This window comes from Calypte anna, chromosome 2 (assembly GCF_003957555.1).
Source record: "Calypte anna isolate BGI_N300 chromosome 2, bCalAnn1_v1.p, whole genome shotgun sequence".
NCBI lineage: Eukaryota > Metazoa > Chordata > Aves > Apodiformes > Trochilidae > Calypte > Calypte anna.
The window spans coordinates 51,558,484-51,582,517 of record NC_044245.1 but is presented as its reverse complement, the minus strand read 5'-3'; the positions used below and the strand labels follow the sequence as shown (position 1 = coordinate 51,582,517).

General features: G+C 40.4%; 1 protein-coding gene across 15 annotated transcripts in view; it reads left to right on the top strand.

Moving 5' to 3' along the window:
* Positions 1-19,748, top strand: part of ARPP21 (cAMP regulated phosphoprotein 21) — a 196,392-nt gene extending 176,644 nt beyond the window's left edge. For 13 of the 15 annotated variants that reach the window (XM_030446437.1, XM_030446445.1, XM_030446440.1 and 10 more), the window contains 2 exons: positions 17,600-17,751; positions 18,912-19,602. In XM_030446437.1, the coding sequence (XP_030302297.1) occupies positions 17,600-17,751; positions 18,912-19,169 (410 nt within the window). In that variant the 3' untranslated portion in view covers positions 19,170-19,602. Of the gene's footprint in view, positions 1-17,599; positions 17,752-18,911 lie in introns of all 15 variants that reach the window. The other 2 variants (XM_030446436.1, XM_030446451.1) reach the window with 2 other exon arrangements.
* Positions 19,749-24,034: the final 4,286 nt, after the last annotated feature.

The window sequence follows — 24,034 nt, the reverse complement described above, 5'->3', positions numbered from 1 at the left end:
AGAACAATATGTTATCTTTTTGCTTTATAGTCTCTATTCTGTTCTGGACTTATATTTGTGCAAATTCTAATGCATCATAACTTATTTTATCAAATTAATTTGAGCCACCTTGATTTTTTGGGAAATTTTTTTACTACTTTTTGTGGCTTTTTTTAGTTTTATCTTAACAGAAACTTTGCCTTTTAACACATACTTAGTGTTAAAAGGACACCACTTTTATGGGATGTGTTTCATAGTACTCATTATTACTTTTTTATTACTAATTAGCACTCACAGCTTGTTTTCAGTTTGTTAATTTTTAAGTAGTTTGTGCAGCTGGCATAGCTTTGTTCTGTAGCTCCCTTCCCCTGTTGCTCTGCTGTGGAGCAGCTACACAGCAATCCAGAGCCATGGAGTCTCTGCAGTGAGTAGGACAGGGTGTAGACACCGGAGCCTCTGTGCCTCATAGAGTTTATTTACTACCTGTAGAGAATATCCACCAAAGTAATAAATTGTGTGGAATCAAAATAAAAAAACCTCCCCCAATCCAGCAAGCTGTTGCAGGCAAGCCTTTCTTCTTGAGATATGCAGGATAGTATAATGGGGAAGTCACAGGGAGTTAATTGTGCCCGAGACATAATTAATTCCTTCTTATAGGAGTCCTCCCCCTGAATCAAAGAAAACATCCCAGAGCATGAGTGGCTTCAGGACTGCCAGGGCTGTGATGTGGAGCCTGGGCTCTGGAATGGCCTGGGGAGAGGAAAAGGCTCTCAGCAGCCAGACACACTCTCCTGGACAAGGCCCAGCCATGCTTACACCATCAGCCTGCTCCCTCCCTCTTCCAGGCATGTTGGGTGAGACTGCTCCTGTTCACCAGCCCAGCCCCACCCTGGTAACATCACTCCAAGCTCTAGGTAGACACAAATTCATCCAAGTTCCTTTTTTTTATTTTTTTTCCTCCTGCCACAGTGGTAGATGTGTTTATGAGTGTGAAGTGTGGATGCTTCAGGATCTTGCTTGTACTTGGAAACTTCTAGCAACAAGAACCTCTCCTCAGCTCTCCTTTCTCAGGGATACTCTGACATTAAATGCACGGTTTCCAGGAGAGCCAGTAAAATGTCTCCTTTTTATGGCCATGCCTAAAATACCAGTGAATATTTATGAACCAATTTGTCATGGCTTCTCCTATGATAGAAAAAAAAATGCTTTTCTTTTAATTGATGCAATAGCTCATTCCAGAATATAAGAACAAGGTATATAAAGTAGTCAGTTTTTATAATTAGAAAATTATTTATTTGCAGCAGATATATCTACTAAGTGTGACGACTGTATTAATCTGTTTTTTAGTTTGAAAAAGTTACTGTAGTTTTTAAAAACTGAACAATTGACTCTTCTGGAAGGAAAATTTCTAGGTGTAGTTTGAGCTCCTTGTCGTGAGAAGTAGTCTAAAGGTGTGACTTCTATTTGCCCTTTTTCAGTTACAGAAGTTTATTCTCAAGCTTTGCACTTGGAATGAGCAGTAGTTGCTAAAGAACATTTTGCAGATGTGTTTGCAGATCCTATGATTTTCTCTTTTCAAAAATTTTAGCTACACAGACATTTTTGGCAGATTGGCTAGGCACATCAGCTACCACTTCAGAAATGCATGTTTTAAATTTTACATGCAGAGACATTTTTGGCAGCTGCTTTGCAGTTTGACTTTGAGCAGCCCCAGAAGAAGTACGTGAAATCCATTACCCATCCAGACCACGTAAGCAAGAAGCAAGTATTTGAGCCTAAGATCAACTTGTATGATGGTACTGCATTTAATTCAGTGATTACATATATATATAAGAATATATACCCGTGCCTAGATGCATATATCATTTCATAGAATGAGAGGACCTAAAAATAGAGGATAGTCATGTTTCTGAAAAAAATACTTAAAAAATAGGTCTCCCCATAGAAGACATCTCTCCCACCTAAGCTGAGCCCAGGGACCTGAGCATTAGAAAGCCTTTGCAGACCCTTCCAGCTTAATTTCAAAGTGCCCATTCATACTGGCTTGCTGGCAAATCTCTGATTTGCAGAGACCTGTGGTTAAGACTTGTGCTCTGGCAAATGATGCTAACTCTGCTCTCTTCCTCACCTTTCTGCCAGCACTGGCAGAATTCAGGCTCTGGGAATCTGGCCCTACACTTCAGGTGTTGACAGGAAAAAGCAAGCCATCTTTTTTGGATCAGAATAGAACTCTTCATCCAACTGAAAATTTTGCAGAGCTCTGTATGTAGGTTTTATTGAATTCCATATCAGAGGTCTCATTGTATGTTGCATTGGAGTTCAGTTATTTTTTCCACTGATTTTATCAGTTCAGTTTATAGCACTTTTCAGCACTGGATTTCAGAATTTCTTATGAAGAAGTCCCCCCTTGAAACCTTAATTTACAGATGAGAAAACGAATATGCAGAAAGAAGTAATGCACTCAGGGTGTACTATCTCTCAGGCAAGCAAAAAGCTATCAATATTTATGGTGGATGCAAGGAAAAAGTTCTGCTGTTGGCTCTCAAATCTACCTTGCCCACACACACAGGATGATCTTCAGTATTTATGCTGAGATGAAGACTCCACATGCTTATGGTCTTTACTGTGCATTTACCATAGCTCTGAATGCTTAGCAAGCATTGCTCCCAAGTTCCAACTTTACAAATACCTTTGCCCATGTAGATTGCAAACACAGTTTTGCTGTGGTTGCAAACTATTAAAAGTCTGCCATGTGGCTGCAAATGCTCTGTGGCAGCTCAGCCCCACCTGGTTTCTGAGAGTAGAAATCACCCTGGAGAGATGCACAGCAGGCAAAGAGCACATATTCAAGAGACTTTACTGCATTTCAGTTTGTGCTATGGTTCAGTTTTTGCTTTCATTTTGCTAATGAAAATAAATTTTGCATCGTTTACTGTTGCACAGTTGCAGACACCTTGAGGGGAGATAAGGGGGTCAGGACAGATCCCATGGGTTTTGTAGTGCAAGTCTGCATACATTTTTTGTGTGACAGGTCAGCCTTCTCAGGCTGTTGCAATGGTTGGTTTAACTAAAATATCCTTGTGCAGTGATAACACAGGACCAGCTATAGCTGGAATTGTCCAGCTGCCTGCCATGCTGGAATGGTCTCCCGAGGGAAGTGGTGGATTTCCCCACTCTGGAAAGTTATAACTCTCAGCTCAATAGGTTGCTGAGACATATCATATAAACAATATTTGAAGAGTTGGACCAGATGATCTTTGAGGTCCCTTCAAATCTGGCATTCTATGATTCGATGCTCTGCAGCAAAAGCTGGGGAGGAGCAAGGGCAAAGAGAGGTTTATTTCCATGCAGCCATACTAAACCATGCTTTGCCTGAACTTTTTGACATCTCTTGACCACAGGCCTGATTCCAGGCTTGCTCAAGAAAAACTACTGCTAATGCAAGTGAGACAGGGACTGGCAGAGTGATGTCTGCCCATGTCCCAGGCACTGCTGTCAAGCCTGTTGGCCATCTGAGCAGAATAACTTAAGAATCAATGTAGAAGAAACCAATCAGTCTCTTCTGAAGCCACCTCCATCCTCCCCTCTTCCTTCTTTTTGTGTGCTCTTTGAACCAAGATTTCTTGGCACAGCTGTGCAGAAAAGCACACTGCTTGCTGCTGACAGAGTCACATCTATTCATTTTTCTTTTTGCAAATACGCATGGAACTTGTATCTCCAGGTCTTGTTTTCAAAAGCATCACTAAACCCTTTTTAGAAAAGGCAAAGGCAAAAGTTTACATCCACTGTACTGTCCCTTTTTGTTCTTTTGTTAGAAAATGTTGTTCATATTCTCCTGCTCACCCAGTGGAAGAACTGAAAATACATTTGCCTGTGATGTGGAGATAGGCATGCTCTGCAGATGTAGCTGCCTGATTTATCAAAAGAGTTTATAAAACTGTATAAATGAGTTATTTTGCAGATTCCTCAGCCAATTAAAACAAAAAATTTCTCAAATTCATTTGAAATGAGATGATTCCTTCTTCCCCTAAGCAACCTAAAAGATGAAACAAAAGCTTAAAGTTGCCTATGGACAATTAAACTGTTTCATTTAATTTAAAATGCTTTTGAATTGTAAATAGAACAAAAATTTTGAAGTTTAGAAATTGTTAGTGTTTTGTGTGGAATATCGAAAGGGAATGTTTTTCCTTTTTCATACACTTTTGGTTTCTACTCAATTATTTCCTTCTTTGTCAGGTGAATAATTCAGCTCAGGTGAAGCAAACCAGCCACTGAAGTCATTACCTCATTATAGAGTCTGCTGTTCACCTTCTTCCAAGAAAAAGGTTTAGCTGGAAGATACAGCACAATTTTAATGCAGTAATCTAATATATTATTTTTGTAACTATGTCAGAATTGCAGTCAGTGTTTGAATTTCTGCAGGGATAGTGAATGGAGTGGATGCCTAGAACAGACTGGTACATAGTACGTGGAGGTACTTTACGTGTCATTTGCCTTGTACTTAAAGGAGTAATGGAAATGGAGGGTCTTAATGATCACAATTGCTTTAGTAGTAGAAAAGGCCTAAGCCAATTTGCTTAACAGCTCTTTTTAATTAAGAAAGACAGGAGAAGGAAGCCAGGTCTAGTAGTAAACTAAAAGGATTTCATTGCAAGGTAAAAGCAGCTGTGCCTGTGCTGCAGAAGCGAGGTAGGTGAGACTCTTCCCTGGTTGCCATTTTGTTTATTATTTGCCAGTGTTTCTTGATTCATATCCAGTGCATAGTCTAATGGCACTTACAGAGAGCTCCATACATGTTCATTGGGCCATATACATGGATCAGTACCATCTCACTCTACTTTCTAGGTTGTAGACTAAGCAGTGTCTGTGCAAAGTAAGAGCTGAGAAATTGTTTCATTTAATATATTTCAGAACTGAATTTTGTTGGAATAGAGCCTCTTTTTTCTTAGGTTCACTGCTACCTGCCTGGTCAACTTTCTCAGAAGCATTTTAAAGGATATGATGAATAAACGTGAATAAATGTGTCAGTATCTCTCCCATTGGAGATCTCAAGGGGCTTAGTTCCCTGGCTTCAGTCCAGAAGTGTACTCAAGCCTGTAAATCATTGTTCTCAAATCAAGAAATTGGCTCAGATGCATATATGCTAAGCAAATCCCTAAGGGCTTTGCTGTGTAGGGGCCAGGGTAATCTCTATGTAGCAGTACTTTTAATATGGTGTAAAGCTGGTTAAAGTTGTTTGCTAACCCCAGCAGCCTTTGGATTACCTTCTGCATGGGTACACATGGAAAAGATGAGATTTTTGCAGTTGGACCCATATGGGCAGACATATGCTCCATCAAAGTCCTGTTGGCTTCGGTGTCATCGTTGCGTCTGTTTGCATCTAGCTGGGGGATGTAGCCCATAACTTGCTGTGCCCTTATGTTATAAGTAAATAAACAAGTACAAGTCCTTTGTGCTCAGTGATTTGTTATGTTAACCTACAGGTGTTCACAGAAGCAGTAAAGAGGAAGGATGCCATCAGGCAGCAGCTGGGCCTTTGTTGCAGATGGCATTTAGAGTTGGTGTCCGGTTTATGAGAACTCTTCTTGAGGCTGAGCCACCAAGCAAAGCCCAGCTTGTGAGGGTGAGAAGCATAGATCATTAATGAGAATTTATACTGCTAGCAGTAATTTAACCCCATTCTGCCTGCAGTAAAATGTGGTGAACGGTGAATCACCAGCACACTGCAGCCTTCCTGCAATACGGATGTGGGGAGGAGGCTGTAGCTGAAACTGCATGGAAGCCAACAGCATGGCAGAAGGGAAAGCACATGGACCATCAGCTCCGTGGCTGTGCTGGGGAGCAGCAGCCTGCCTTAGCACTCCCTGCTCAGCATGGGGCTCTAAGCACTAGTGCTCTCTGAGGCAGAGTGCAGAGATTTTGGTGTATTTTCCAGAGAATTGTTCTGCAGTTCTGCTGTTTTTTCTCTGGGAAAGTTATGTCTCCTGCATGCTTATTTTTCTGTCTCCAGCTATCTTGTCTATTAAAGAATGTTCTCTCTTCAGTGCAGGGACTGAAGCTATTCCTTGAAGTTTGCATTGTAGCTGGCATGCTGGAGGTTCACCCTGGGCTTGTGCTTCTAGGTATTTCAGCAATACCAAGAAGCTAAGTTATGGATCAGTACATGGGAGAATAACAGTTTGCTTGCTCAGAGTTATTTATTTGGGAGCAATCCAGAAAAATAAAAGACTGCAATGATGAACCTACTGGAATTCTGTGGATCTGTAGGTTCACAGCTTTCATGGGAAATTTGATCCTGCTGGGTTTGTATTTGTTCTTTGCTGGGATTGCACTTGGGTAGCTAACTGCCCCATGACATGCAGGCCTTAGGGATTTGCTAACCAAACCAATGGATACTGCAGATAATTGTTATGCAATGGCCAGGAACTGTCATTTAGCAGAATTCACACACAGACACAGGGGGTGGGGGTGTATGTGTAGGGTGTATTACACGGGGTACTGTTCATCTAGTGAGATTCATTGACTTAATCATAAGTACTTTTATCCTGCTGTATGCTCAAAGGCTTAGCACACCTCCTGCTTTGCTTTGCCTTCAGCACAGAGCAGTTGTGTACAGTCACTTTTCCTAATTCAGTTGGCAGTCAGTAACCTGGACATTTATTGTTATCCTACCAAATTTTGAGCCCTGACACTCGGGTCTGCAGGTACTTTTGGCTGGAAATAAGTGCTGCAAGTCTGCTGTCCTTGGAAAAGCTAGGCTCATTATACTCAGTGAGGAAAATGATCATATTGCCACCCGACTCTTGAAGAAATTATGCCAGTGCAATCACAAAGAAAAATCTCTCTAGTGAACTGTCCTGAGTTGATGTTACTTGACTGTTTTCATTATTTATATGAACTCTCCTGGGCAGCCCTGCGCTGGGACTGCTGCATCACGCAATCTGGAGCTGTCAGATGCCCTGCATCCCACTGTCAAACCAGGTGGTTAGGTTGGAGCTCAGTGGTTGCAATGAATGGGCTGCTATTGAACTTTTTCAGCTCTCCATTTTATCTGATACTTGTTTTCATTGATACAGATATACGTGTGTTTATGTGTATGCGTATTAAGAGTCAAGCTAGTGCCAATCTTTTTTAATAAGAGTTTGAATTTATACCAACTGTAAATTTGTAGCAGATGCAGTATTGATATTCCTGCCTTTAACTACAGGAAGCTACTGTTTCTCAAGAAAAGCAACACCCATGTGAAAATGAATGCATTTGGAACAAAGGTTACATTTTGCAATGTACAGTTTTCTGGGTCAGAGAGATGAAAAAAGAGCAGTTTTAAACTGAAAACTGCAAGAACTATTGGGTTTGGGTTTGGAAAATAATACTGATAAAATAGTTCACCATATGCTTAATTTCTTCAGTTTTCTGTAAATCTTATAAAGAAAATCCTGGCTTTTTGCAAATATTAATGGACACTTTGTCTCTGAATTCAGCAGAATCCTGAAAATTATTAGCAGTGATAAGTAATTTACATAGGCATTCTAAACGAAGACATTCTATAATGTTTTGCTGTCCAGTGCATCTCTTCAGATGACACTTCTTAATGTGAAGCAAGACCCACAGCATGTCATAAGCCCAAAACATCTTTCTGTCAACACTCATGAGTTTTTACATCGGTGTCTTAGTTGCATGTTAGGATATTCAAAAATCCCCTAAGGAGGAATTGCAGCAAACCATAGCTGTATAGCAATCTACGCCCATAGTAAGGGTCATATCTAGATTTGCATCTGCTTTGGTCTTTAAGCAGTAAAGTTCTCTGAAGAGCAACCCACTAGTTCTCCAGAATGATCTATTGGCCTGCCCATGTCTCAGTGTTAACTCTTGCTAACACCAGTGGGTTTAGCAGGCAAGGACTGAGAGCAGAAGGATTGCTCTTATTTTTTCTCTAGCACTGTTCAGGACCTCCTTGATGCATGAGAACCTCACTCCAGCTTGCACTATGTGCCTTTGACAGCTTAATTCTGTGGGGATGAGAAAGCTTCACCCCTCTCAGAATAAAGTTTTCCAGGTTCTGCAGTAGCACCCCAGCTGGCTTGGGGCGTCTTCTCCATTTTAGTGTAAACCCTTGCTCGTCACACTGGCTGAAGGGAAACACTTCCCAAAGCCTGTTTCCCCAGAGCTGTCTTGCCTGTTTGCATGTCTTCATGAAATACTGTAGTTCAAAAGCATGAAATACATTCCTTCCCTCTCTGTATATCACCTGTGTCATTTGCTGGCTGAGAGGTTTTGTGGTTTTTTTTTTGTTTTTTTTTTTTTTTTTTTCTGATCTCCAATAAAACTCAGAAGCTTCAGATTAACAAAACAGCTGCACATGCTTTGTCTGGGTTAAAGCATTTAAGCCAGGCTCCAGGGTCTGGGTAAGTGCCAAGAACCTGGATCAGCTGCTTTACCAGAATTATGCTGCTGTAATGGAGCCCTCCATTATTGTGTTGCAATTATTTTGGCTTGCAGCTGGCTGTTCCCTCTTACATTTTTACTGAAGTGAGATGAAGAGATTTTGTCTTAAAAATAGAATTTTCTTTTCTGAATCTTACAGGAGCTTTGAGTTACATGCTGTGTCTGTAAGAGGTGCCCCTTTGTCTGTCTTCGAGAAGAGCAAATAGTTTTTCTCCTAGTTTTTGATGAACAGCAGCAGTGCTTATCGTTCTCAAAACATAAAATTGTATTGGAAAAGGTATAAAGTAGGTGATTAAAGTGTCTTATAATAACATGGCTTTAGGTTCTCAGTGAGAAGTTTTCTTTTCAGCATCAAGCCACTTGCTAATAACAAGTTGTTCTTAAAGCTGTCTCTGTAATTTGGAAATCCTTCATGCAGAGAAGTAAAAGAATAGATCCAGATTTTAAACTGAAGAAAAGCATTTTCCAAGCCTTGAATCTCTCATACTTGTATCCATTCAAGTTCTTTTTGGTGCTTATTTATATACATTTCTTGTCAAATAACAGCTCTCTCAGGTTCTCCAGTTGATAGTGAAAAGTAAACTGAATGCAATCATTTATCTTCGAACTGTTCAACTGTGCCCTTCTTCATGTTCTTGTTAATAATGCCAGGTCTCCCAGGAGTACTCTCATGCAATTTTATCACATAAGCTTTTTGTTTGACCTTACCTGCTGTTCCCCTGGAACACAGGGAGGGGAAAAAAACCCAAAATGCCAGCCTGCCTTAATTAAAATTTTAGTCTCAGAAGATGTTACAGTATGTGATTTCATTAGGTACATAATGAATGCTTTTAATCATACCTCTTATTTGTCTGGGCCTTTTTACTTGGTGGTGAGGTCACCAGTTTTTCAAACAACTCATTTAAGGTGTGGAAAAGTAACTGAGAGGTGGGTATGCATCTTTAAGTGATGCATAGATTCATTGTATCCATGTTTTTACATGTTTGCCCTTAAGGTAGTTGCTTGGATGATGAAGTAGAAGGCTCAAAAAAACGGTTTGGTGCTCTTTGTGAAAACATTTTTCCCCCCACGGGACAGTGAGCATGCATAAAAATGTTTTTTAAAAGATAATAGTATTCTTTGTCTCCAGCAGTTAGAACTTGGCATCGTAGAAAAAGGGTAAAAGAAAATGTAATGAGTATTCCATTGAGATGTAAGAAGCTCTAAATCTCGCATGTGATATGCAGTGTGACTTTCATCCTTTCTCATTGGCATAATCTGAACCACTATTAGAGGCTTTCTGCTACCCAGATGAGGTCATTTGTTTTGTGTAGAGACTATTCTTGAGGGAAAGTGTGCACACAAAGCTCTCTCTTTCTCAGCTTCTGTCAAGATATCCCTCATAACAGATTAGATAGGACAAGCAGAGTTTAAAAACAGATTGTATAGGCCCTGATCCTACACAACTTTAGAATTAGGAGGGTTTGCATTGCTAAGGGAGTTGTGTTATTCCCCTAATTTTTTCCCATTTTGTTTGCAGTCAAGAAGTGCCCGCAGTTGGCAATGTTGTCTTGAGTGGCACAGGAAGCCATCCATGTTTCAGATGCTCTGTGCTTTGCAATTCTTCCAGCCCCCATGGTTACAAAAGAAATAAAATCAGATTCCATATAGTTTTTAAGGAAAAATAAATTAAGAGGTCAAGGATGGGCTGTTCAGCTAGATAAGACAGATCCTGCTCTAGCAGTTGGATAAAATAAGCCAGATGAGGGGTTTAAGAGCTGTTATCCTCAAAAAAAAAATAAATCTACTGTGTATCAGTGTATTTGCATAAGCAATTTTTCATCAGGTTGCTCTGAAATAATGCAAAATTGCATCAGATTTCAAAATATATTTTCTTCCTCTAGTTAGGCTGGATGACTATATTTTCCACTGCTGGTTTTGTGGGATTTGTAGTTTTGTAAACCAGAGAGATAAAGAGTGGTGGGGAAGACAGGCAAGCTGTTTTCTAGCCAGTATTTTCCTTCTTTCTCTTGTGATAATAAATCTTACTGAGTTGTATCTCTGGTGCATATATGTCTTGCAGAGTTCCTTAATGTAGCTGAATGTGTCTCTTTCTCTGCAGATCTACCAACAAATATGTCTGTTGATCAGTCACCAGGTCTGGGAAGCATGAATGTGCTCTTGCAAAGCTACAGATGATTTAAGGGACAGGGAGCTACAGTTCTGGCAGCAATTACATGTTGGCACTTTTAAGTTCAAAATCCTGCAGTTTTATAACCCCAGCTCTGCAGAGAATTATTGGAGTCACCATCATTGTAATCAGTTTTGGAATATAATTACCATGTTGTGTGTTTTCAGGGAATACAACTAGAGTGCCATCAGCTAACAATTGTTTTGATCTCACACAACTTGAAAGAATCAATGTCATTAATTTTAAATTTTGAAATCAAAACTAGTGTCGTACCCCATGCTTTCCCCTGCAAACTGTACTGCTGGAATGGAATGTGCTTTTACCTGAAATGAAAGAAGCCAATCTCTAAGTCACTTATGTGAAAAGGCTTCTCTTGGTTTTGAGGGTCTTAGGCTGTGGAATGCCATGAGGAAAGGAGTCTGTATTCTGCTGTGGTATTTGTCACATGTGCTGATTAATGCCATCTCATTAATGCCATTACAAGCCATCTCATACCTCCAAGTTCTCTCTTGCTTCTTAAGACTCCTTTGTTTCAGTTATTGTTTTTCCTTTCTATGTGTGTGAAAACTAGAATAATTGCATGGAATTATGTTATGAGGGGAAAGGGATGAATTTTTAGCATTAAGCTGTTACAAATTTTTCCCTCTAGCTCATCGTGTCCAGGTAGCAGCCATAAATTATCTGGGATGTCTTCAAATGGAACACAAAGACCAAATACCTTACCAGGTCAAGACATTTTTATGTGTATTGCAGAGAGTAGGAGTGGATAGATCAACTGCAGCAGATTTGGTTTGCAACATGCTTTGGATTTTAGATCCCAGCTTAAACTACAAAATTGTTGATAAAGTGTTTTGGATTCCAGCTGTACAAGATGCAGTTTAAAGCATCAGACTCACACAGAAAGTGACATACTAGCAGGGAGACATTAATTAGTGTGTCTTCAGTGGAAGTCTTCCAAACTGCAGACATTCTGGGGTGAGGGTAAAATCAAAATCAGCTTAAATCTGCAGCTTTATTTTATGTTTTCCATGAGCCTTTTAGTCCCTTATTTGCATTGAAACTAGTCAGGAAATGACCAATTGCGTAATGAAAATCCCCTCCCCCCAAATTTCCTCAGTAGTCACCCAAATCTAATCTGTAACACCTGGACATGAGAAGCCAGGCTGAACACAGTCCTCTGGAGCACTTAAGTATAAGGGGAGATTTTGTAGCTGGTAATTGCAATGTTCACATAGGAGGTGAAACATCTGATTGCAATCCAGTATTTGAGCATCTCACACAAGGTAAGAAGCATCAGTAGGAGGACCTGATGGACCCCTGGAGCAGGGAGGACTTTGTTCTGGATGATAGAAACCACTCAAATGCCTCCTCTTGATTGTGCTGGGAAGGGATTTCAGTAGATGCCTCCCACAGCTTGGCCAATTGGCCAATTGTTGGTCCTAAACACAAGGCTCCCCAATCTGGCTTCCTTTTCTTGTATCCTACAGACAACATTTAAGGTCTGCTTGAGACTCAAAAGGTTCTTTGGGTCAAGACACAGTGTTCAATCTTGCTGAACTGCTCGCTTCGTTTATTTTATTTTTGTTTTTGCAGTTTTGCGAGAACTTTCGGATGGACCAACTCAGAGCTTTTGGCAAATAAGTGAACTGCCAAGACCCTTACCAAACTTACTGATGAACAACGATAAACATGACTGAATTGTAGATTTACAAGGATAGTTTTTTCTTCTATGATGGTGTTTTTTGTTTTTATTATTACGCAATAAAAGCTGTATTGAGCCATTTCAATATTTTACCCATAGCTTATTTTTAAATGTAAAGGAAAACACTAGCAAAATTGATAGATACTGATTGTATTCTGCACCCTGCAAAACCTATTGAGTGCTATTCCAGCCCAGGCAAAGTAAACTAAAATAGGCCAGAAACAGCCCTTAGAGTATCCACATAATTCAGGTGAACTCTGCTTCTGGAGTGAACTGGGTGGCGTTGCCAGTGGGTGATCAAAGGGAGGAGGGACTGCCAAGAGGAGCTGTCACACAGGCAGAGGATTAATCATCTTTTTCCTTGGAAGATAGGAAAAGTTGTAAGAGTCTACTGGCTAACATTTTCTTACATATTTCAAGTCTGGAACAAGTAATATAATGCTCTTAATAACAGTGGACACAGAGCACACTCTAATCATATCTTTATTCCCAGAACTTCTTATTAAGCTGATGGATATCTTTTAGCAAGCTATTCATCCTCATTTTAGAGACTTTGGGGGGCAGGAAATGTGTTTCCTCTCTGGATAAATTGCTGTCTTGTTAATTATAGGGTCTGTTGAAACTTTGAAATTTGTAACTAATCTGAACAGTTCTCGGTTTATCTTCCAAACATGTAATTTTATTATACTGGGTTTTATTCTATTGAAGAACTATCTACCGGTAGATACCTCTTCATCTTTCAAAATCTTTCAAGTGAGCTCATTAGGTCTTCCAGGAAGAGCTGCACTTTTTGACCTTGAATCACCTTCTCAGGCCTTACCGATTTTGGGTGGTCTTCTGCAAATATAAGTGGGTACAGCACTTGGGATTGGGTGCAGAATCTGTTTTCAGTACATCACAGGACATTCCCTTGTGCCCACCCCCAGAGGTGGTGAGCAGATGAGCTGTCAAGTCACTTCCCATCAGATGGGCTAAGATGCAAGGACCCGTTTTAAGTTGTAAGAGTAAAAAATAAGATTTGCTGTTCAGGGATGTGTGCCAGCCTGCTGCATTTGTCAGCCAAAGTGCTGATTACTCTTTACGCAGAGTGCTGATACACATAACTACAAAGCAATCTTGCTAATATTTGCTTCAAATCTAAAATGAGCAATGAAACCGCCCCTCCAAACTTGGATATTCTGTTCATGTAAGATACATGCTGAGGCCAGCAGAGCACCAAACGTGCTTTTATTACAGCTCTGGGTGACGTTACTGGCAGAGATGTAAGACCACTGCATTTTGTCTTTTGAGCTCCATAGTCTCATTAAGAAATTAAAACATTTTTGGGTCTTTCAGGCAGCCTATTTTCCCCCTGGGACATTTAAGCTAGCTGACTGTCAGCACAGTGGTGCAAGCTGTAAAGGTTCAGAGAATTACCTTGATTGTATGACGGCCTCTTCCATTTCGACTGCAGTCCAAGGCTCATTTTACCTCTGAGGCAGTCATTGAAATTCAGTGCACGATTTGTTCCTCTGGTTGTTTAACAGTGTCTCTCATGTTTGCCCTGATTTTAAAAATCCTCCTTTGTAGCAGAGATAACATAGAGCAGGATGATATAATTGCAGTAAAGAGGCCCTGGAGCTTGCAGTAATAGGATGGTTCATCTGATGTGTACTGCCATTAGGAAATAACCTACGTATGTATGTTCTCAGGGGACAGTAAAGAGGCTTTTAAGTATTACACTTTATGTAGTATGAAAGCTAATGAGCAAAAGAGCAAGTATGAAGGAATCTATTGCTGCAGAAAGCATGGTGCCACTTCCTGTTCTCACTTGTTTCCTGACACCTTTATAACTCCAAAGCATCCATCTCTGCCCAGCAAGGCATGGCTTTTTGTGCACTGCAGTGGATTACCAAAACGTTTGAGAGCATTGTATTATTTTCATTTCATTGAAAAATAAATAGCACATCAAAAGCGTGGCAGAACTGAATATTGAAATTGCCACATGGGCACAAAATAAATGGTTTAAGGAGGAATGGTGATCCCTGATAGTCTGTGCGCTAAAAAAAAAAGAAAAAAAAAAAAAAGAAATGTTAGAATGATATAGGAATGAAATAGTTTCATGGATCTTGCTGAAAAGTTGATACGTTAAGACTATCAGTTGGTCAGATTCTCAGTTTTCCCATCTCCATTCTTTTCCTGGACAGTGTGCAAAAATGTATGAAGACACCAACCAACAGTAAACACTGAATGATCTGTTTCAAATATTATGTCAAAAGAACTTATGTCTTTCTTTATACATTTAACATGGTAAAGTGTCAGATTTGCTAGCAGGTAAAGCGAAGTGGCTTCATTCAAGTTGCAGAGGCTTGAAGAGGATACTGGATTTTTACCAAATGCTGTACTAGGGTTTTACAGCAAGGTCTGATATCCATAATGTTGTATTTCAAAGGGTATTGGTAATAAAAAAAAGAAGTCTGTGAATATAGAGTGAGGAAGAGATGACAGCATCTTTGCAAGGATACAAGCAGACCAGTAACTTTCTTAAACATTGCTGTTTCCACTCACAAGTCAAGGGAGGAAATGGTCATAAGTGCCTCCTGCTGGGCAAAAGAAATGACTTAATTTCCCTTAATGGCAGAGAGGGTTCAGGAGACACTGCATTTGGATACTCAGGTTAATACCTTTGTTCCCATCTAATCACCCTGGAATGGTGCAAGTGTGTCAGAGTGCATGTGTATTATTTTTCTGCTCATATTGAGGCCACTCGGTGTGGTCAGAGCTTTGTAGGAAAGAGGCTTCTCCTGACTTTCAGATGTGTAAGCCAGACGCTGCACGTTGGGAAAATGTTGAGGGGTGCATATGCCTGTATAGGCAGGAGAAATTGTTGAAGTCCTTGGAGCGTCATAGGATTGTTAAAATAATAATCTATGGCCTTGTGGACCTCAGATCTTAATCTGTGCCCTTTGTTGTATTTCTGCACCTGAAACGTAGAGTAATTGTGCCATGTACTAAACAGTGTTTACTACTACATAGGAAGGCAGAGGTACTTGCTACTGTTTTGCCCTCATGTAGTGATGCCTACATGTTCACTATAAGGGTATAATGATTTCATAATGATTTTATTTCAGTTTGAGTGTCAGGTATGTCTTGGGCAACAAATTTGGTTTATTTGAAGAATTTGGGATGTAAAGCTGAGGTAAAGAGACAGCTGTGTGTTCAAGCATACAGCAGACTAACAGCAGTAGTCTGACTGAAGTCATTGTAATGCAATTACATACTTACTAGACGTAACAGAAGGTCTTATCTCACCTTGATCCCAGGGATATCTGTCTGTCTTTGCAGAGCATCAGTCCTCCACCCTGTGCCAGTACATCCAGGTCCAACTCTGTAAGCCCAGATCTGATGTTGGATGGAATTCCCTAACTTAGAGTCCCTTGATCCCCTGTCCACCACCAATCTGTCATTCATTACAGCAACTGGAATTTACTTTAACAACCACAATTGACATGAGATGAATTATCTGTTGCTGTTTCTGATGTCAGTTGACTCCTCTCTGCTTAAATTTCCAGTTTTGCAGATACCAGAATAGTAGTGCTAAATTTTTTATATTTCTGTCTTTTCCCACCCCCCTCTCTCCCCATAATTAGTGTATGGGAACAGAAGAAGACTTGCAATTTTATTATTGCTGTATAAGCCTCTTGTAAACTCAGTGACAGCACTTCTGATGTTGGTAATATTTGTGACTGAAAAATACGCTGACACTGTGTGCGTAGAAAAAAAGTAAATTTGAATGTATAATAATCTGGTGCATTTGGGAGATGTTTGGTGCTATATCCAGCAAATTTAATCACTCGTGGAACTATTTTTATTATTATTTTTCTCAGTTGATTGGAGATGTTAATCTCATATCTGTAGAAAAGCAGATTTAATGCCAAAAAAGTAATCAGAAATACCCAACATTTCTCTGGCATCAGAAAAGCTTTTGAAGGAGAGCTATCAATGAGCAATACACCAGCAGAAACAGAGGCGTTTTTTACTTTATTTTTCTTACATAATCAAGAAATACCCAGGTGATGATTTCCAATTCATGAAGTATATCACACCATTTACTGTATTCATAAATATAAATTAAGCAGATGTGACACACATTTTTCATATTAAAATAGCACAGTGTTGCTCCATCTGATAATTCTTCTTCACCTGAAATGTGCCTATGCAGAGAACATCACTGCAGAGCTAACAGTGTACTGCATAACTACATGCTGAAAAATACAAGTGCTAGAGGACACAGGATGTCTTAAGGAGAAAGGATTTATAAATGTATAATAGCTGTGTCTGGCTACATTTTTCAAGGATGGTACCTTTCTGCATCTTCCTTTTTTTACCCCACTTCTTCTGCAAAATCCTTCATTGCTAAACAGTAGTGGCACTCAGCCAACTCACTTCCATCCGGCAAGGCTGGTTCTGAGGCTGGATCATGTGGCTGCCAAGGAGCTCATTGCTTGCACTTCTCATCCGTGTTTCTGCTTCATTTTTCAAGTAGTCCTAGAGGAGCCATCCCAGCAGAAAAATCTCAGTGCTGTAGTGACTTTGAACAACAGAGCCAATCACAGGTTGAAACACAAGCATCAGCTTCGCATCCCTGTGCAGTCACTTGTGTGTCAGCAGTGCTCCCACTGAGCTGTGGGGAGGACAAGACAGTCCCTAATTTATGATTTTCCTCTTTTGCCAAGCATGAAACTAGTAGGGTGAAATGTGGCTCTTAACATGCTCTAATTGTATAGGAAGCCTTGCAAGTAGGAGCCAGTGTGTATACGGATGTTCTTCTTGATTAAATAAAGCCTTCTCTGTTTACATTGTGCTAGGGAGCTGCATTACAAGAAAGGTAAGAGGCTAGGATAAGAAACATGACCTGAAAGAGAACTAGCAGACTAGACTGTAAAGACTAAATACTGGTGTCCTTGAAGCTGGTGAGGGCTTTGCCTCCAAGGAAGCAGCCAGAAGCCAGCAGCACCCAATGTCTGTTCAGCATTTTCCAAACCTGTGCTGTAGTTGGACATCCCTCAAGGTGGTCCCTGCCACAGGGTTGAAGAGCATGAGAGAAGTGTGCTGCCCACTCAAGTTGCCCTGCAAGGGCTCTAAGATCATGGCATTCATTATATCCCCTTAAGTTTTCACTTGCAGTAATGCTTCCCTAGAAATAGAGCAACTTTTTGGATGAATGTGGGGAGAAATGGTGGGATCATTTGTTCTTCCTTACAACAGTTCTAATTTTATCCCTACAAGCAACAGGGTATTTGAAGAGGTCTTGCTTCTTGCAGGTTACCAACCTGTCCTGCCGAACCAGCAGCAGGGGTTCCAGGGTCTCATGGGAATGCAGCAGCCGCCCCAAAGCCAGAATCTGATGAATAATCAACAGGGAAATCAGGTGCAAGGCATGATGGTGCAGTATCCAGCCATGTCGTCTTATCAGGTACTTTGGAGCCATAAAGAAAAACTATTTATCTCTGAGAATGCTTAATTGAATGGTATTTCTTACTTTGGGACAATGTGTGGCAGGAGGTCTCCTGATAAATATGCTTCTGAGTCAAATTGGTTTTTTTGCTTCCTGTTTATATGTTCTTGGAACTCCCTATTTTCAGTCTGAATTGGTAATACTTTAAGTGAACTATTTATTATAGGCTGCAGTGTGGGTAAAATGTCACAAAAGATGAAGGAATTCTACCTCTTCCTGTGAAGAAAATTACATTAAAGAATAAAAGACAAAACATTTTTCGTTTTGGGGGGTTCAGTTAGTTTTGGCTTAGTTTGGATTTTTGTTAGTGCAATATTATTTCCTGTAATGAAGTCGAGGGCTTTGCCTGATCCATCTGTGCAGACTCCTGCAAAGGATCTCACCATGTCTTCTATATCAAGCTGCAGCCATGTAGTTTTTTGTTTATTGGATTTTGGAGAGAAGGAAGACAGTAGCTTGACTTTTTACCAAGACCATAAGTTCCCGAGACTTATTTCCCCATCTCTATACCTGGCTCTGTAAGATATTCCAAGAGTCTGTGAGAGGTGGCCTATGCTTACATTTCCTGCACATTCCTTAAAATTCCATGGTCCTTCTGGAAAGTTAAGAAACTCAATTACATCTAATTAATTTTAATAGATTTCTCTGACTGAGCAGCCATTCACTGTTTCCCTCGGCTTCTCTGAAAACACTGCAGCAACCCAGATGGAAACGTGAGAATTGCTTTTGGGCAAAATTTTCTCCTTACATCTTCGTAATTACTGTATTGAAAATGTATTTTACAGCTTAATGCTGAAATTAAAGGTTTAGACCTTTCAAAAGGCCTAGATATACTAGGGTTGAGTCTTCTATTTGCCCTAGTCCCAGAAATTCACATCCATCTAGATTCATGACAGAGCCACTCACTAGACTAGGGAGCAGAGGGATTTCTCTTCAGCCTTCCTCTAACAATCCTCAGGGATGAGAAGAGTTCTGAGCAGCAGGAAACAACTCATTTTGGCAGCACACGTTGTATATTCAAATCCAGCTAGCAGGAAGATGGGGATATTTGGGACCTCGTTTAACTTGTTTAGTAACGACTGAGATTTTTCCCTATGTCTTTCCGTGTTCCTTCCCAGGTGCCAATGACCCAGGGTTCTCAAGGATTGCCGCAGCAATCATATCAACAACCAATCATGCTACCTAATCAATCAGGTCAAGGAACACTTACAGCCAGTGGAATGCCTGTCTACTGTAATGTCATACCTCCTGCCCCACAAAACAACCTGAGGTTGATTGCCCCCCACTGCCCCTCCAATAACGTTCCAGTTATTTCTGCCAGCTGCAGGACAAACTGTGGAAGCATCAGCAATGCAGGGTGGCAGGTCAAGTACTGACACCGGGGCATTACGTGTACGAGGATAGCGGTGCATTATTTGACAAATAACTCATGGCCTTCAAACGAAGAGGAGTGCAACAGGATAATCAATTGAGGATGTAGGTACTGACTACGCTGAAGTGATTCGCTGCTGGAAAAATCTGTAAAAAAAAAAAAAAAAAAAAAAGAAAAAAGTAAAAATAAAATTTTGGAAAAAAAAACATGTTTGCTGGTTAATGGTGCATATTTTTGTCATGTCTGCTAGGTATGCCTTTATAGCTTAGCTAGTGACATGAATTCATTGAGGTAAGATTTTTTCCTACCACTGAACACCACTGTGTAGATTGTAATATCCCCAATTCGGATTAGTTTTGTACTTTGTGTTGAGTTTGTGAAGCTAAAAGTATTTAAAAATATAATAAAATCACATTGTACCAAAGCCGTAATGGAAATGAGAAAAACAAAAACAAAACAAAAGAATTACTGAATGGAAGGAATAATTTATATACACTATAGAGTTTTTTATGGATATATACTGTATTGTAGTGCTTAATCACAATAAAGCTCTTTGACCTCATGGAGAAAGGTCATGTTTCTACCACCTGCTTGCTGTCTTCTCTGTTTCTCAGTGAGTGAACTTCCCTTGGGTTCTGCATTGTCTTGTTTCAGGTGGAGCTAATGGAGAAATGAGGCTTAATGGCTTTATGGGATTTTAATGAGAAGCAACATACCTGTGTCTCAGCATACTGTACCATAACAGCTCAGGCCACTTGGAAGTTGTAGCATAGACACCCAGAACGTGTGGTAGATGTAGGCTGTAGATTATTTTAGACTAAGTTTATGCTCTTGCAATCCCTGGGACCAGTAATGCCACAAATTATTGTGACAGTATAATGTCACAGTTCGTTATTGCTACAAGTCTCTACTAAGTCTTCCCTCTTCAAGAGACCATATAGCAGTTGTATATGAAAAGGCATAGGTGTTCCATGGTATCCTGCCCCCTTGCCAGAAGATCAGATGCTACTGATGCAGCAACCACAGTAAGCAGCAATTCTTCTGCTACAGAGAGATATTCTACCCAAATATTGGTACTCCAGCTGTGAAGCCATTTTGCAATGAAAAGATGACAACCCAAGAATCTGACCCATCATGTTCAAGTAAGAGATGAACAATATGTTGTGGGCTTGGTTTGTGCAGTACAATGGTTTGACAGAATTTTTTAGAACTTTTGATTTTTAAAATTCCTGTGGCTTTTCTAGTTATTGTCTGTGTCCACTCAAATTCTCAGATTTTTCTGATAAATCATTCTTTATTCATAAATTCTGCTTCAATGATGACACTTGAGTCACAAATAAGTTTACCAGGCAAAAATCTGTATTTTTATTCATTTAATCTTAGGTTCCAATAATTTTTGATGGGCTTGAACACTTTTAAAAGGTAGGAGTTAAGCACTCCAGAATTACACATCACAAAAAAGCCTGAGATCCTTCTGTGTATAAAATCCTTAGGTGTCACAGTATGTTTTTAGGTACACCTAAGATGACTGCAGCCTACAAGGCCTCTGACCATTGTTAATCTGATTGTGAAACAGCTTTTATTTTGCCTTTAAGACAGGTGGCCTGTCCTTTGCACATTTCAGCTGTGGAAGCAGGAACTGGGATGGTTACAACCCATCTGTAAAACAAAAATTTTCTGTACAATGAACAAAAGTTCACTCTGGGGGGTATTTTTTTGTTTGGTTTGTTTGTTTTTTGTTTTGTTTTTAGTTTGTTTTTTTATACGTATATGTCTTAAAGTGTGTAGTCCAGCCCTTTGGGATCACTAGAAAGCCAAACACTGAATTTTATGTAGTGTGATCACGATTCATTTGCTGAGGGGCAGTCAAGAGCATGAGCAGGTAAGTAAACACAATTCACTCTTCAATTAGAGGTGAAATACCTTGGGAGAGCCTACTGATTGATTTATTTTTTCCCCTTTTTCAAATCAAGATACTGCATTTGTATTTTGCCTGTGACCCTGGGCTCTCATTTCACGGGCCCTGCGTTATATGGCTCATTTCCTTTCGACGTTTTATAGGCTGTAGAGGTTTCTTTCCTAGCACCCCCTATAATTACAGATAATTGGGTTTGCTGCTGCTGCTGAATGACTGACAGCTAAATGGATGGGTGTCCTTCCCTGTCAAGGCTCCAGAGCCCAGCAGGAAGGACCTGGAGGTGCCCTTGTGCCAGACAGGTTGGATATAGCCAGGCTGAAGGAGAAGGGGGATGAAGTGAATCTCTGCATCAGGTGTCTGGAGTGAAGAGACCCTCTGGTATTTAAACCCCATTTCTTCTGTTTTCTGAAACAATACCATTACATTTTCCATCTTCTTTCCCATGAGGGAACTATGAATGTGTTGCCCAGTTAAAAAAAAATCAGCTTCAGCATCTGAGATCAGTGGCAAGAGCAATGAGGAAGCGAGTGAAAAAGCAAAGCCCTAGGGATCTTTCTTCTGTAAAGGGAGAATCTTGTGTCCTTACCACTCTTGGTCATGTCCCCTTGGCAACCATGACTGACCATGGCCATGAGCTCCCACAATTTGTCTTTTACAGCTCAGTGAGCAACCTGTATGAAATACATTCACAGCTGTAGGAGAAAGGATACTTCTGACTGACTTCTCTCAGCTTTGTGGCAGCAGCACCTACCTGCACACCAGTGCATATTCCTGCTGAAACAAGACACGAACTATTTAGGTAAAATTGAGCAGCTTCAGGAGGAGATCAGGGCCACCCACCCCAAAATGTCCTCTATCCTCTTATTGTCTCACTCTCCAAAGAAATTGAATCTCCTTAGGCATTTAAGAAAACCGAGTTTGATTCCCTTCAGCTATGGAAAATGCCCTAATTACTAAGGTATCATACATATGGGGGATGCACCTATGGTGCTTGTATTTTCTTTATGCTGGAAATATTTGTATTTGAAAGTAATTTGGGTTTTATATCAAGTTTTATGTCACGTTTGTTTTTTATATCACTTTGTTTTTTGTATCAATGCAAAACCTATTCTCCAATTTATTTTTTTAATTAGGCAATATTTTTAAGCCTATCTACTAAACTTGATGCTCATTAATAACAATATTCTGAGCTGGATTGCTTAGCAGCTTTCTGCTATTAAACCAGAGATGTTTCAGCATTGTGAGAAGGTGAGGAGGAGGGAAAAAAACCCACAACCTGCCAATACAGGTAACAAAAACATGTTGGGGAAGTTCAGGGCTTTTTTCTCAGTCCTTTGAAATATTCTGTAGGTGATCTCCACAGAGGAGTGTTACTAGGCTCATCTGGCCAAACTTAGATGAAGAGATTCAGCAATTGGTCACCTTGAATCCTGATTATAGTAATGAAATTATTTGCAGGAGATGCCCCGTTCCTGTGGGGTTTCTCTGACAGGGGGTTTGTTTTTCTCTAATCTTCCCATGGAACTGGGCAAGCTCTGGCAGCTACTCTGTGGCAGCTGTTGTGGTGCTGTTGTAGATTTCCTTTACCTGCTGCAGACTTGCCTTGGTGATTGTATAATGTTTTATGTTTTCTCCTTTTTCTATATATTCTGAAGCTGATAGAATGTTCTCTCAAGGCCCAGGACATGTTTAATTTGCCATTGTTTTTTATTTATATTGCACTGAGACACCAAAGAGGCATATTCTGAATTAAGCTGACTGCATCAGATGACATTGATCAGCCTTTTGGATGGATTTAATTCATTTGGGCTGTCATCTGCCCAAAGATGACAAAGAGGCTATACATTCTCATGGAAGACAGATGTCATTTGCATTGTTTTGCCTTTTGTGCTGCCCAAGAAATAAATAATATCCTTCTAGAACTATTCCCTTATGTTTTTATTTAACTCTGTGTGAACAGCTTCCTGTAGTGAAGGAAGACTATATAAATTATCTCAGCACCAATGGCTGGAAATGCACAGGGAGGCTGTAGCATGCCCAGAGCATCCATCTTGCTCTCTGCTCTGTTGGCTGCTCCCTAGAATGTCAACCCACCCTGGCACAGCCACTGAGTGCTTGACTGTGGTTGTTTTGCAGGTTCCCAAAAGTGATGCAAAATGCATGTTGGTCCCTGTCCTTTTTTGCCTTCCCCTTCACAAGGCTGTTGAGTTGTGGTATATGTTGCCCCTTTGGGCTATCCGTAGAGCCTAAACCAGTGTCCTCCCTTAGGGCTCAGTGGGGCATTTCTGGTGCCCACTGAGGGCTGGGAGCCACGGCTTGCTGTCTCCCAGAGCTCCTTTCTTGACTGGCAAAGAAGAGGGAGACTTAATCTTCAGGGATATACCGCTCATGCTTAGCCCAGATACTGTGCTCTAGAACTGGCTTCAACACCTGCTTCACTCATGTTGTCTAAAATGACATTTCTGGTGTAGGACATCATCTAGTCTTAGGCAGTGGCCAGCTTAGGGCAAACCAAGTCAAGCTCTGAATAGTGTTTCAACTGCAGTCCTATGAGCCTCAAGTGTTACTCAAATCTGTGTGGCAGGCAACAGAAATACCTTGAATGTTTTGGAGGGGAAGACACCTTACTGTGTGCACATCACCTGTGCCTACCATAGTAGCGGTTTGCAGCAGTTTTGAAGGTGCCTGCTCCCAAAGTAGGACAAAAGATCCCCATTTCTACTTGAATTTCTGCCCCTAATTTGCTGAAAGAATTTACTTTCTTCCCTGCGGGTTCCTTTCATGCTTCAGAAAAGTGGATTTAATGAGCCTTTGAGGCAGTGGACTGATGGTTAAATAATTGATGTCATGGAGTGTTTCTGAGGATGGTTGGCCCAGCATTCGGTGAGTGGCATGAACTATTGCTCTAGTCCTGTGTGTTTTCCGAGTTTCAGTTTGGGTTGAATACTGCT